General features: G+C 40.6%; 1 protein-coding gene across 1 annotated transcript in view; it reads right to left on the bottom strand.

Annotated features, from left to right (window-relative positions):
- Positions 1-347: 347 nt before the first annotated feature.
- Positions 348-16130, bottom strand: part of LOC145399708 (glutamyl aminopeptidase-like) — a 254613-nt gene continuing 238830 nt past the window's right edge. The window contains exons 18-20 of the mRNA XM_080272257.1: positions 9222-9335; positions 7794-7902; positions 348-879 (exon numbers count right to left, since the gene is read on the bottom strand). Coding sequence (XP_080128383.1) covers positions 733-879; positions 7794-7902; positions 9222-9335 — 370 coding nt within the window. The 3' untranslated portion in view covers positions 348-732. The remainder of the gene's footprint in view (positions 880-7793; positions 7903-9221; positions 9336-16130) is intronic.

The raw sequence follows: 16130 nt of genomic DNA, 5'->3' as shown, positions 1-16130 counted from the left end.
CATACTGACCCGCTCACAGGCCAAGGGACAAACACTTGATCTGCTGGCTCCAAACCTTCCCTATCCCAGTCAAACTCCCCATTCAACAACAGGCTGTAATTCTCTCTCCACGCATCTTTAACATCCCCACTGTTCACCACTACCCTTCCTTCTTTATTCTTCACACACTGCACACCTATGATATCCCTATTCTGATTTTCCTCTTTAAATATCATATTCTTCCTTTCCACTCGATTTAGGTTATCAAGTAAAAGTCTCTGTGATTCAGACTTTGCCCTGTAAACCTCTTTTCTAGCCCTATGCACAGTATCTGTCTTAAGACTTAAATAAAATACAAGTTATGGAGAAACACTTGTGATATATTAACAAGAGTAATAAAAATGTTTAAACATTCCTTGAAAGTACAATGCAAACTAATACTTTGCAGTTTAAAACACACAGCTTGATCCACTAAGTACAAAACCTCTATTTCATTACTTTTACATCTCTCTCACTGAAAAAGATAATAAAGAATAATAATGAGCAGCCAACCTGAACTCACATATAAATAAAACCATATCTTTGGAGTAATATGTAGTAAAAGTAATATGCCATGAGGATCACTGCAGGGGAAAAAGAAAAAAAAAGTAAGCCAGATGGCTGCAGTGATCATAAGCTGACTGATGGATGATGGATAATAATCATCTCAATTCAATGGATGTTTTGGAATGACAATTCCAAACATACGCTGAATTAATCTGACTGTGAATTAAGCCAGTCAAGGATGGTGGGTGTATAGGTTTCAACCCAGCGGATATTGAACTGGACTGTCTCCAACGCCTGCTCTCTGTTCAGTTCTCCAGCTCCAGCATCAGGATATTGTGCAAAGAATTCCTCCATCTGTAAAGTACAAAAGGTCAAGATATTAACCTTTTAATAACAATTTCTTTAGGACAACCCACACCATGCTCCTACATTTTCGACACTACAGGACATCTTTTTATGCTGCGTATCATCATCTCAAGATAGTTCACTGCTAGAAAAGAACTCCCCATCTCTCTCCAAGCTACTCTATTTACAGTAGTGTTGTTTTGTCCCACCAATGCAAACATATGCTACATCTTTCCATTTTGATCTCTGTTTGCCTCTTCCTGCCCCTCACTCTGTAGGTGGCACTCCATTACCATGTCACTCAGTACATTTTCCTGTAAGTTGTACTACATCAAGTGAACTAACTAAAGAAAGGATAGTTGTCAAGCATTCATACATGAATAAGAGGAAATACATCATGTGATAAATACAGTACTAGGTGATAATACCAACAACATACAAAAATCTATTATAATGCAGCAGCTGTTTTGTCAACTTGATAATACTAGTACAGCATTATACTAAACTTTGATGAAAAACAAGAGAAAACACATCATCAATTTCAATCTCTTTAAATACAGTATAGTCAACCCTCATATGATGTGGTATCGTATAACACAGATTTGTACTTATGTGGTCACCTATAGTGTGGTCAAAAAAATATATACTGTGGTCACGAACAGATATACTGTGGTAAGTTGTCAGGCGTTGGAGCTCAGAGGCCCGCCGAAAGTCAAATGTTGCACATGATGATGTCAGGCGAGCAGTGCACTATGACTGGTCGCATGACATCACATCCATGTGTACCCCCATTGGGCAAATGAAGGCCTCCTCCATTGTTTTGTGGTGGTCTCCTCCCTCGTGCCCACGTTTGAGGTTGCTATTCCCTTGGTACAGAACATTGTTACCAGCATTGTTGATGGCAGAGCCAGTCAGGTAGGTGACCTAAACTTTCTTTTATTAATGTCTAGGAACCTTTCTTATCTATTTTTAATAACTACCTGTGTATGAGTACCTGAGTGAATGTCAGTAGGCTGTTTCTGGGAGGGTTTGGGTGGGACCTGGGGTGAAAAGGGCAACTTTGAGATGTGTCCAGTCCAGGCTAGCCCTTTATAATGGAAACATAAGGAATGTATAACATGGAAAAGTATTACGCTCCGTGTTGTCTGTCCATATTAGTCGCATTATAGGAAGGACAACTGTACTAATGTACCAATAATGTTCATTACTATATTAACCCCTTCAGTCTACTGATGTATTTTCAGAAAATATTTGTGCTACCTCAACATGGTTTTAATTCATCTTAGGACAGGTTTCAAACTGGAGGAACTGGATACAGCCTTCATCAACCTTGTCACCATTAGAAGTCTTTCCTACCCTCAATAAAACCATCTGGCAGGAGCATGAATAAAAACAAAAGTACAGTATTGTACTGAGGGGGTTAAAAACAGATCATACATTCAGTAACCCCCTATTGATCCTTTGCTGCATTATCTGACATATTTCATTATCCAATACAGCGAAAAATCTGGCTGAATTAAACCAATATCTGTTTTTTACAGCATTAACTGACAGCATGCATGGCAACCGAATTTTGTTAACTGCCCGCCACTCTCCACAACATCCCTGCCACCAACGCGCCACTGACAATGCCCACCAAAACAAAGGCTACTGCCAATTCCACCTCAGTCACAACAGTCAGCCGTCCAGTGTTGGTTTATGTTAAGTTCGTTATGGGGTTTGAGGCCTTTGTTGCAGTACCAGAGCCTTTAGCAGGGGCTTAAGTTCCTTGCCCTTGTACTGACATGTGTATGCATGCCTGTAGCTTCTTCTGTGGAAAATAATATTCATTCATTCATTCATCATCTAATTCTGCGTTGTCCCGTGAGAAGCGTAGAAGCCCAGTGTTGGGCATGTTGGTCCTGACATTTAAGATGACAGTGACCAGCCTCACTCATCCCTGAGTGGCATTCCGTGGGCATCAAACCCCAACCATCCCTTGGATATAAACCTGCACAGGCTCAATCCAATTGGAATGCCCTAATTACCCACTAAATCACCAGATGCCATAATTTGGTTATATGGTTACCACCCAGCATAGTCAATGGTTTCCTGGGTTACAGGACACCATTTGGCTTGTCACTCTATGTAGAGACCATAAGGCAGCATTACACTGAGCGAGTGGATGATAAGCGCCCCCACCTACCACAAATATTATAAATAAATAATACAATATTTACAAAAATATGCACCCAGGCAGAGCCAATCTGTCTTCTTTGTGTTACATAACTTATGCAGCTAGTCACCTGCTATCAACTGTACTGACATACACATCTCACTCTCACTTTTATTAAATAACAAAATACTATTAGTGCCTGTAGCTCTTTCTGTGGAAAATAGCATAATGTTCACATAAATATAAATGAAGTCTGCATCGGCATATTTCCTTTGCGTTATGTAACTTATATAGCTAGTCACCTGCTTTCGGTTCTACTCATAGACATCTGTGCATTTCACTCTCATTTTTACAAAATAACAAAACATTTTCTGTTCCTGTAGCTCCTTCTATGGAAAATAATAAAATATTTATAAAAAAATGCACACAGGCAGTGCCAGCCTATCTCCTTTGTTACATATGGTAACTTCCATGGATAGCTGCCTCTTTCAGCTCTGCCCATTTCCATCAATGCATCTCACTCTGACTTTTAATAAAAAACAATATTCTTAGTGTCTGTAACTAAACATGATTTCAGGCCTATGATGGATCATGTTCATTTTATTTTGTTTCGTTTTTGAAGGTTTCAACGTGTTTGTGTGTGTTGGCCTTCGTCACCTAGTGGCAGCTCCCCATGCTGCTCGATCTCTGGCAGTTTCCCTGTTTAGTCCCTTATCCCTGAGGTCACACTCTATGACCTCATCCCAGGTCATCTTCTGTCTACCTCTTGCTACCCTACCCCCAACATTAACACTTTTCACTTTCTGCACCCAGTTATCATCCCTCATCCTCTCTACATGCCCAAACCATAACCCTCCTGATCACACCACCAATACACTCCAGTCCCATCCTACCTCTCAACTCTTCCATCGTAAACCTAGTCCCCTCCCAGGCCTCCCACTCAGGAAGTGCGAGGCCTGGGAGGGGACATCCATCTAATCATTACCATTTCTGTATGTCTGAGCCTGTGAATACCCTCTTCCTTTACTGCCCAAGTCTCACTACTATACAGCATTACACTCTTAACACATGCCGCTTACAAAGATCCCTTAGCATGGTGGGAGGGCCCTCTGAATGTCAGGAGAGGCAAAAGCTTCCTGAACTTCTTCCAACCACTCCTCACTATAGCCACAGAGCTAGCTCCAGCCCCACTTCCAGCACATAACATGTCTCCCAAATAAAAAAAAATCTCTTCCACACACTCAAGAGACTCACCAGAAAGTTTAATTCTTTCATGCCTAGCAATCTCCACATGCTCTCTCCGACACACCACACATATGAAATTAGCGTTACTTCACAGTCTACCTCTAATACCACTACATCTCTTATGTGCCAACTTATCACAAACACTTCACTAGATGGAATTACTTCCCATGCCCTTGTGGCAAACTGCACATGGCCACTCCCCCTTCTTCTTTGACAGTGCTGCCCCCAGCCCTAGATACCATCACTTTTGTTTTATCTGCATTTACTCGTAAGCCCTTGTCCCCCATACTATCTCTCCATTTCCTAAATCTTTCCTCCGTCTTACTTTCATTCTCTGCAGTCAACACCAAATCATCAGAATATAACACCTCCCACAGGAGTCCACTTCTGAAGTCAAGTGAGAGGGCTTCAAGTACCATAATAAACAACAAAGGGCTTAAAACTGACCCCTGATGTATACCAACATTCACAGATAACTCATCACTCAAAACTCCATTCACCTTTACCTGGGTGCAAGCACCCACATACATGGCCACAACCACCCTAACCAGCCACTCCTCGAACCCAAGCTTTCTCATTGCCCACTTCACCACCTCTCTAAGGACTCTGTCAAAGGTCTTCTCCAAATCAACAAAAACAAAGAACAGTTCCCTTTTCTTTCCCATTTTTCTGATGCTGTCAAGCAATGAATATGGTCTCAGTGGTCCCTTTGCCTGGCATAAACCCAAACTGAAATCTCATCAGTATTCACTCTTTCTCTAATCATACCTTCTAGAACTCTCTTCATTACCTTCAATATCTGGTCCAAAAGCTTTAAGCCTCTATAATTTCCTCTTTCCAGGGTATCACCCTTCCCCTTGTTCACACTTTCAATTACACTCCTCAGCCAATCATTTGGGACAACACGCCCATATATAATCATATTTATCAAATCAGTGACTAACCCCACTCCAATATCTCCTGAGGCTTTCAACATTTCAGCAGTCAACCCAGACACACCTGCTTTCCCCACCTGCATCCCACCTATTACCCTGCTCACAGCAGCTGCGTCAATCAAAGACCAAGGGCCAAACACTGGATCTGCTGGCTCTAAATCTTCCCTGTCCCAGTCAAACTCATTCAACAACCGGTTGTAGTGCTCTCCCCAGGCGTCTTTAATATCCCCACTGCTCACCACTACCTTTCCTTCATCATTCTTCACACACTGCTCACTAAGATATCCCTATTCTCCCTCTTTATCTTATCTGCCAACTTAAATATCATATTCTTTCTTTCCCCACTGTTTATGTTTTCAAGTAAAAGTCTCTGCGATTCAGACTTTTCCCTGTACACCTCTCTTCTAGCCCTATGCTTGGCAGCCAAGTATTCCTCTCAGCTGTCACCCTTTCTCCACTCCCGGAAAAGCTTTCTTTTCTCCTTAACTGCAGCTTCTACTCATCCCACCACCAAGTAACAGGACTTTATGTCTTAGGGGGCCCCTTGTCCATCCACACACTGAATCAGTAACTTTCAAGAGGTTGTTCTGGAGGGCTCTGTCCTGTTCTTTAACACTTCAATCAATGTCTCCCTGTTCAGCTACCGGTCCATTCATCTTGCTATACAAGGCATCCCTTACTGCCTGGTTTTTCAACTTCCATATTTCCCTCCTAATTGCACAAGTCCTCTCTTTCATCACCCGCTCCTTAAGCACCATGTCACATATCAATAACTTGTGTTGCAGCACACATTCCTTGCTCCCTATAACTTTATCACCCTTCACTAACCTCTTATCAGCCCTCCTGGCCATGAAATAGTCTATCTGGCTGCTATTTCCCCAAGACTCATATGTAATCAACCGACTCTCTCATTTCCTGAAATGTGTGTTGCACACAACCATGTTCTTTGCCTCTCCAAACTCAAGTATCTTCTCCCCTTCCTCATTTCTTGTACCATATGCACATCCCCCATGTACTCCTGCATATCCTTGAGCTGCTTCACCTACATGACCATTTAAGTCCCCTCCCAAAACTACAATCTCATCATCCCTCATACCTCTTATTGCACGTATTAGGTCATCCCAGAATCTATCCTTCTCTACCTCATCCAAGCCTGCCTGTGGAGCATACGCCGATATAGATGCAAACATAATTCAACCAGACAAAATTTTCACTACTATTATCCTACCACTGACTCTCACCACATGACATATTCCACCCATTTCTCCCCAACCAACACCACCATATCCTTCTGCCCTACCCTGTGTATCCCTCCTGGCAATCATTCTGGCTGATCCTCCTCTATACCTGACTTCCTGAACACATCCCACATCCACCCACCCCCAATTAAATGCTTCAACTACTTCCCCTGCTCTACCCCTCAAACTTCCCACATTCCATGATGCCACTCTGATCCCCTTGGGTGATTTAGTTTCCTCAGGCTTGCTTAGAAGATCTTTCTTTCTAGTCATAATCTGATAAGAATAAATACCCGGTAATGGGGAAAAACATACCACAGGCCCGACCCACTCACACAGTCCCAAGCCTAGGCATGGGATCTGGGGCCCGTAGCCCACCAGCCATGACCAGTGGCTGTGGCAGTGGCCTCGGGACACCCTGCCAGGACAGTTACAGGGTTACCCTCCAAGCCCACCCTGGCACTGTAACTGCCCCGCTATTGTAGAGTGCAGTCTCCTGGGGTGCTATTCCCAGGTTTGAGCCCCTCTCTATTTGGCAGAAGCAGCAGCCTGGGAATCACAAGGTCCTGCACCCTCTAGCACAAGTTGAACCCCATCCCATCCCGGCACCAAGATCTGTGCTGGTGGAGCCCTTGTCACACCTCCCAACAATAGATCCGCTACCTAGAAATTTTCCAGCCTCATGCCCTTGCTGGCATCATTCCCTGTACGTAGTGGGATCTGTTGTGTGATATGTGAAGCGCACGTAGAGTAGTGCAAGAGATAGTTAGAGGAAAGTCCTTGGAAGAGTATGATGGTCCATGTAAATGTCACACTGAAAAGTCAGTAAAGAGGGAATGGTCCAGTAGCTAGTGAAATGGGAGCACCAGCTCTCCTTATCACAAGCATTTCCATTCCCCTTAGGAGTACCACCTTGATTGGCTGGTGCTAAAGCCCCTACAACAAGAAAAGCATTTTTAATCTTTAAAATTGCATTAACATAAGATATGAGTGGTTGTGTACAAATTATATGATGAATGTGTAAAGGCGACTATTGGACAACTGGTACTGAGAGCTATCTAAGCAATATAATCCCTGTCAATAACAAGGGAGGGCTGTATAAGGTTTTACAGGGGTCATATCCCCTGTAGAGGAGTTGGGGGAAGCAATATGTTATGCAAAAAAATGCATTATCCAACAGGGCCTTGGCTGAAATATGGCAGATAAATGGAGAATTACTGTACCGTACTTGAAGTAACCCCTTTATATATTGTATCACCAAATACAGCTATACTGTACCACATTTTCTAAAAAGCTGTGCAAGAATGAAAACATATAAATTATCAAGATCAATAATGCCATTCTATTTACCTCAGCAAGCTTCTCTGGGGTGGCAAAGTAGCGACTGATGTTAGGGATGAGCTGACCTAGGTAGCGGTCATTCAGTGTGTACCGATCAACCAGCCATTCCCAGTTGGTCCTACAGAGAGGGAAAGGCATGATGAACTGGTAAGATACCAGAAGAGCAGTAATATGGTAATGCAATGCAAGGTTTCACTCAATGCCATCTAACTTGAGAGGGCACGACATACAAAATGCAATTACTAAGAGTACTGTTGTGAATATGAAGTTACAAGTGGGCCACTGTGGATATGGGAAGGTTGGTAACTGCAGAAAATATGCCACATAAACAATATTTGATTGTCCCATTTTCTCACAGAAGCCAATCAGAATGTTTCATCCTTTTTGCACAGTCTGACACAGGTGGTGCAGCAAATATTTTCATGGTTCATTGTTTTAAATGATACAAGTTTCACATCAAATTTACATAAATTGTTCTAGAAGGAATGTTTTCAAGTAATATGCTTCATATTCTTTTCATCACTGTGGAATATGCAGTAAGTGACACAAAGTTCAACAATCAGCAACTCTACTTCTCCATGGAGCGAGAGCAGAAGTTGTTGGCTCAGTGGTCATGCACTGTTAAATCTGTTATCATTTTACTTTTCTTTCTTTCTTTTCTTTTTTGTTTTCTATTTTTTAAAGAGAAGTTTGCTGTTTAAAAAAATACTAAATCAATATTGGAAAGCTCATGAAATTTTGCTTCTAAAAAACATTATAAACAGTATTTGCCATGAACTAAGTTTTGGCAGACAAGAATGACAAAATATTCTCATAATGCTTTTCTTTACTCTTCAAGCTCTTTAATTTCTGCTGCATACTGAGTACTATATCCTTTATTTTCGCTTCACCTTGTGTATATAAAAAAAAAAAAAAAGGCAGTAATTATTTCTAATTTTAAAAAAAATTCCACAATGAAAAAAAAAATGATCAAAGACAGAGGCAGATCTATTTCTCAGGTGTCTAATAACTGACTATGACCAATAAAGCAATGGTCTAAGGTTAGATGACTGGTTAATCCACAGGTTGGCTGACTGCGAGTGGAATAACTGAGGGATCATTGTTCATATTTAGGGAAAGGAAAGAAGTTCTATGCTGCCTTGATGAACCTGGAAAAAACAAATGACAGTAGACAGACAAGGAAAATGGAAAGCTTTGAAAATAAATGAGGTAACTTTTCAATGGTGTTTAGAGTATATACAGTATGAGGGCGCAAGGGCATCAGTGTATGTGGAAGACAAAGGAATCAAGTTCAATGATTTGAAAGTTGAACTGAAAAAAGCATGTTTCATGTCTCCATGGGTTGTTGTTATTGTGATTCCAAGCTATACTGAACATGAATCTGGCACTCTGCAGACTGAAGCTCAAAATTTACCATGAATTCTGCACACTCCTCACCTGACCCAAGACCAGACAAGGTCAGTGCCGGCCGGGTTAGTGGAGATGTACTCAAGGATATTGAGGAAATTTTGACTGCGGACATTCTTCTCATCCATGGACAACTCAATGTAGCTGTGGAAAAATGAAGCATTCAAGCATTATGAACCAAACTACTGTACATGCATACACATATAAGGATAAAAAGGACATACTTCAGCAACCAAACTCACCTTCTAAAGTCAAGCTCTTTGATTTCAAAGTACATGAACTGGAAGAGAAAAGGCCCCTTAGGTACATACAAACACACACACACACACACACACACACACACACACTCGCTGGCGCAGTGGTAGCGTTCTCGCTTGCCATCTGGTAGGCGGGAGTTCGCGCCTCGCTCAGGTTGCAAAAAGTTTCACTGATGAAGTGGGTGGTTACTGTCCCCCTTGAGCAAGGGGACGGGTGTGTGCGTGTGTGAAGGTCACAGCCTTGCCCTTAGATCGGACTATATGAGCTCTCAGCTCCCTTCTGGGAGGGTGAAAGCTGACAATCATGACCATCAAGTGATCCTGACCGACCCGGTGAATTACACACACACACACACAAATCATTAATCAAAATGTACTTAGTAATTGTGAGATGCATCCATATTGTCTTACACAATCAATATGATATAATGAGGATGATATATAAAATGGATATTCTCTACATTATTGAGTTGTTCAGTGTATTATATGAAGCAGTGTATGACGTGTTCTAATACTGTATTAACATCAAACTGGCAATAAAGTTACTCTGGGTTGTACGAATGTGCTAATATTATACACCTGCTAGTAAACACTGTAAATTCAGGAACACCATCAACTACTGAAATATTACCTTGTATTATGGCATTAATGTATTACTTATTACAGCAGTTTAGTATTATAGTGGTAACAGAACAGTAGTTATATAAAAGTATTATGGTAATATTATTGTATTATATTAGTAATGTTGGTTATACACTGCAGTATACAATGAATATAAATCATATAAATTATGCAATATACAATGATATCCTGTACTATACATATTACGTATGCTAAATTGGGTTTAGATGTATACTTGGGTTCATGAAGCATCATTACACATCACAGCTTCCATCATATTGCTGAATCACTGTATATAATATCCACAGCATAGCAGTATGAATCAGTGCCATTCCACATCATCTATTCTGGTTAGACTAACATCTGCCTGAGCACTGGTACTTTTAAGCACTAGTTCTTCAAAAGATTTTTCCCCTACTTGTGTGTTTTTAGACAGGAGGCTGCCAGATTACTAATAAATTGATGATGATGATGATGATGATAATTATTTTACACACACACACACACACACACAAGTATGAACTTGGAAGAGGGCAGACATGCATTGATGCGCTCTGCTCTGCTCCGCTGCAGTCGTAGCACAGTGTATTGAAAAAAATGAATCAAACTCAGTAAGAGCAAGTAAAAGTCAAAAAGTGAAGTCCAAAGAAAGTATTTCTCAATTAATCAGAGCACTAAGGAATTCGCTGAGTAGCTCAGACGGGTGCAGGTGAATCACAACGATAGCAGGCAGATGCCAGACTGTAAGTATAAATTACTTTTCTGTAAGATGGCATTCCTCAGCGATGTGCCTCTAAGTATGAGGAAGGGACATGGTAGAAAACAGAATGATGACTACACAGACCTGGTGGAACTGGATACACTTAATAAATTATCAGGGAAAGTGAATAAGCTGGAGGAAACTTTCACACTGGAACTGGATGAAAGAAGGATGGAACTGTTTCAACAAAAGTAAAAAAATGAGGAATTAGTAAAGGAATCAAACAGAAAGGGTGCAATAACTGGTCAGCTACAAGCTGAGGTAAACATTCTGAAAAAGGAAATGAGCAAAATGGGAAATACTGTACAGTAGTCATCCATGAGAGAATTTTGAAGGAGTATAGTAATGACAGAGACAAAATTAGACAAGCAGGTAGTCTGACAGAACATAGCAGAGACACTGATATGAAGATAACATAGGTGTATGAAGTTATGAAAAGTTACACAGAGGAAGCACAAAATACACGAGCAGAAGTGGCCAAACCAAGACATGATCTAAAATGCACGGCTGAAGCAAAACATGACAAGAGATGTGGAAGACATCATTAGAAACAACCCAAGGCTGATAAAGGAAACTGCAAGGATTAACAAATCTGTAGTCATCACTGGTAAAGATGAAGAAGAAATAGGGAGCAGAACCATTGGAGACAAAATGCAAAGGGTAAATATAATGACAATACTGAAGGCAGTACCAGAGGAAATCTGCAAGAAAGATGTAGAGGAATTTAAAAGACTAGGGAAATATGAGAGAAATAAGTCAAGAGCCCTGAAAGTAACCTTCCAAAGTGTAATCACTGTCGAAGAAGTAATAAAAAACCTAATAAACTTAAGGAATCTGAGCAATTTACAGATGTTTGGATAAAAAGGTGCCTAACTCAAGAGGAATGGGGATTATTAATGGAAAAGAGTGAAAAAAGCAAAAAGAAAGAATGATGATAGATCAGATAGGGAGAGAAGTAAATTTTTCTTTACGAAGTAGTAAGGTTACAAGTAAGAAAATGGCACATAAACAGCAGGGACTACAATACCCACAAAAAGTACAGGTATATGGAATTGCCAAAAAAACAACAAATGGCTTTCATTTTCTTTATTTTAGTGTGTTGTATGGCCACCACGTGCCTTCAAAACCTCTTGTATGCATCGAGGCATGGAGTCAGCAAGTGTTCTGCAGTAATCCAGGCCAATTTCATGCACCCAGATGTCCTTGATAGCTTCAACAAGGCGTGGAATTGAAAAGGTGTCCTTTTCTTGAAGTTTCAGCTTCATGCGAGACCACAGCTCCTCGATGGGATTCAGATCTGGAGGGTTCCCAGGCCACTCAAGAACGTTCACCTGCTTGTCTGCCATCCATTTCATGACCTTCTTTGTCTTGTGGCATGGTGCACTGTCTTGTATAAAGAAGTTGCAGTCATGGATATAAAAAAAAAAATCAACATATGGCTTTGCAAGACATCACTGACACAATCTCCAGTCAGCGTGACATTCTTGGGTAGAACATACAATCCTCCACGCCCTTTCTCTCCACTGAAGCAGTCCCAAATCATGACTGAGGGGGGTGTTTGACAGTCAGTTGCACATACTGGGGGTCAAGGGGATTCATGTGTGACGAACATCTCAGCTTGCCATGCCTCCGTGCACCACACTGGAAAGCCGACTCATCGCTCCATAAGACCCTTCTTCAGTCTTCATGAGTTAAATCTCTATATTTCCTTGCAAAACTGAGACAAGCAGCATGCATTCTGCCAGTCAGAAGAGGCTTGCAGGTCGGGGAACAAAGATGCAGCATCAGTTCTTTATGGCAGCAATGCTGAACGGTGCGCTCAGCAACACTTCCAAGGATGTCAAGGAAGGCACGCTTCAATTGTTTTGCAGTGATTTGTGGATTTTTCAGTACTTGTCTCTTGATAAGCTTGTCAGTTGTTGCTGTTGTCTTTCTGGGACACCCAGGAACAGGTTTACGAGGTGGAATCTCATTTGGGGGGAAATCCATTGCCTTAGAAATTAGGCTGTAAATGACTGTCTTGCCTTTCCCTGTATGCTGACAAATTTCCTTGACAGGCATGTTTGCATCCTTCAGGGCAAGAATCACTGCCTTTTCTTGCTAGGTAAGGTTCTTAGGCCCCATTCTACAACATGGGTGGGTAGCACCATGACGAATAATGGAAGGGAAAGAAACTGAGGGAATTCTTATTCAGCACAGCCAAATACCCCCCTCTCTCGGGCACTACCTGTGTGGCACTGGAGGGATATTGTGTGGGTGGTGTTGATATGTATCTGACAGAGTTGCCAAGCACCAATTTAGTGAAATATGAGCTGTCGGTTGGCTGGTAAACTTCAGAATTCTGAAGACACCAAAACCGGCCATGGCCCACAGATATTCCTCATACTTTTTGCAGGGACTGTAAATAAAAGTAGTGTAGCAGACTCAACTAATGTCAAATACAGTATGTGAACAATATGACTAAGTTGTACTCCAATGTAGATGGAATGGTATCCAAATTATCAGAGATAAAAGACTATGATATCCAACGGCTCCTTAAACTTTGATGAATACAATATTTGGCATAGAGACAGGAACTTGAGAAAAAGAGCAGGAGTTATAAGTTTGACAAAGAAAAGACTCCAAGTTAACAACACTGAACTAGAAGCACCCCCAAAAGCAGAATTAATCAAAGTAGTATGTCTGAACAGAAAATAATTGTGGCAAATTTATATATGCCACCCAAAACAAACACATGGGATAGAGGTGAATATGAAGACCTGGAAGAAAAGAAACTTCAGAGTTTACGGACCATACTATAGAGAATGGAAGAAAAATCTGAGAGAATTATGCTAACAGATTTCAACACCAATATAAACTGGAATACTCTTGATGTAAGAAGCCATGAAAGCTGTTGTAATCAAAAGCCCCTGGATCTTATACCAGAGTTTTACCCAGCACAATACATAAAGGAAAACACCAGGAAAAGAGGACCAGAAATGCATTCATTATTTGATCTCATATTTACTATGCAAGAAAATGAAATTGACAATATGATCTATCACTCCCCATTTGGCACAAGCTACCATGCAGTATTAGATTACAATTTTGGGATAGCATATAATATAATGTAATGAAAATTACCAAAAGAGGCTAAACTACAAAAGCAGCAACTATCATAATCTAAAGAAGTACTTTAAGGAAACAGATTGGGAAAAGTGAGCTAAGAGGACAAGAAATAAATGTTATACTGTTTATACACAATTTTGTGAGTACGAAACAGGAATACAGAAATACCGTATGTTCCACAGCACAAAGAAACAGAAATATGGACAAAGAACTGGTTTAAATCTGATTGTAAAATGGCAAAAGAGAAAAGAGATTTGCTATGGATCAGATATAGACGACACAATAGCGAGAGAGCATATAACAACTACAAGCAGGCAAGGAATGATTATTCAAAGGATATGGAGAGAAACTCGAAGACAGTTTGAAGAAAACGTTATAAATAGAAGTACTGATCAACCAAAGCAGTTTTACAGCAACATCTGAAGCAAAACTATCTATCTATCTATCATCCAATCCTACATTGCCCCACGAGGAGCGTAGGAGCCCGGGGCTAGGCAGTTGGTCCCGACATTTAAGATAAGAGTGGCCAGCCTCACTCATCCCTGGGTGGCATTACACAAGCAATCAACCCCAACCATCCCTTGGATATAAACCTTCACTGGCTCAATCCGATTGGAGCGCAATGATTACCCACTAAGCCACCAGGCGCCAAAATTTGGTTATATGGTTACCACCCAGGATAGTAAATGGTTTCCTGGTGTACAGGAAACCATTTGGCTTGTCACTCAGTGTAGAGTCATCCACAGGCAGAAGGAAGAGAAAAGAATGAAGGAAAGAAAGACAGAAGAGGAAGTGTAAAGTTGCCCATAGACAGAAGGACAAGGAAAGAATGAACGAAAGGAAGACAGAAGAGGATAGAAGGAAAGAGGGATGGAGGAGAGGAAAGGGCAGACACCCAAGAGCAGCACTACATCGAGTGAGTGGATGGTGAGTGCCCCCACCTACCACAAAGCAAAACTAAAATCAGATAAAATACAGTCCATCATGGGTGAGAGAAAAATTTATCCCAATGAAGATGATATTTGTGATGTACTAAACAAAAAATTCCAATCAGTTTTTACAGATGAATGTAGATTTGAGAGAGATGAAGATAAACCACCTTGCCTACAAATATCAACAAATATATGTACTGTATACAAGACATCCAGGAAGAGATGAGTAAATTAGACAAAGGAACAGCTAATGGTCCTGACAAGTTTTCAAGCTGGGTATCATAGGAATGTGCAGAAGAGCTAAGCAGACTAATACATTTAATATTCAGAGAATCCTTGAGACAAGGTAAACTACCTGAGATCTGGAAGAAAGCAAACACTGTTCCCCATTTCAAGAAGGGAGACAGACAAAATCCATTTAACTACCATCCAGTATCAATGACCAGTGACGTAAGTAGGATATTAGAAAAGCTGATACGGAAAATTTGGGTAAATCACCTGAAAGGACACAATATGATAACAGAAAGACAATTTGGTTATACACAGGGAAAATCGTGTATTCCTAATCTATTAAGCTACTATAACAGAGTTGCAGACACTGCAGAAAAGAGTTGGCTGGGTAGACAGTATCCATTTGGATTTCAAGAAGGCATTTGACAGAATACCATATCAAACACTTTTACGGAAACTGTACCACCAAGGAGGAATCCAAGGTAATCTGTATTGTTGGATGAAAGATTTTCTCAAAAACGAGAAATGAGAACAGTACTAAGGGGAAATTACTCTTCATGGAGAGAAATGACAAGCTGAGTTACACAGGACTCAGTGCTGGAACCAATTATGTTTTAGTACATATAAATGACACTGACAGCAACATTGGAAATGGAAGTTATCTAAATATGTTTGTTAATGATGCAGAAATACAAAGGAGAATTACAAACACACTCTTGCATAAAGCTACAAGAAGAATTAAATTTAGCAACATGAATGGATCAGTAGATAACAAATGGAATTCAATGTGGACAATGTCATGTAATAAAGTTTTTTTAAAAGTGAAAAGAGACCAGATTAGGATTATAAGTTAGGAAGTTCAACCCTACACATCAGAAATGGAGAAGGATTTAGGAGTGATTATCAATAACAGACTATCATCAGCTGACCACATAAATAATAAAGTAAGGAACATGTACAACTGCCTACTAATATGAAAGTAGCATTCACATATATAAATGAAGATATACTGAGAAAAATAATCACATTA

This window comes from Coenobita brevimanus, chromosome 6 (genome assembly GCF_032717465.1).
Source record: "Coenobita brevimanus isolate Jiangsu-jjx chromosome 6, ASM3271746v2, whole genome shotgun sequence".
NCBI lineage: Eukaryota > Metazoa > Arthropoda > Malacostraca > Decapoda > Coenobitidae > Coenobita > Coenobita brevimanus.
This window is presented reverse-complemented; position numbering and strand designations above follow the sequence as displayed.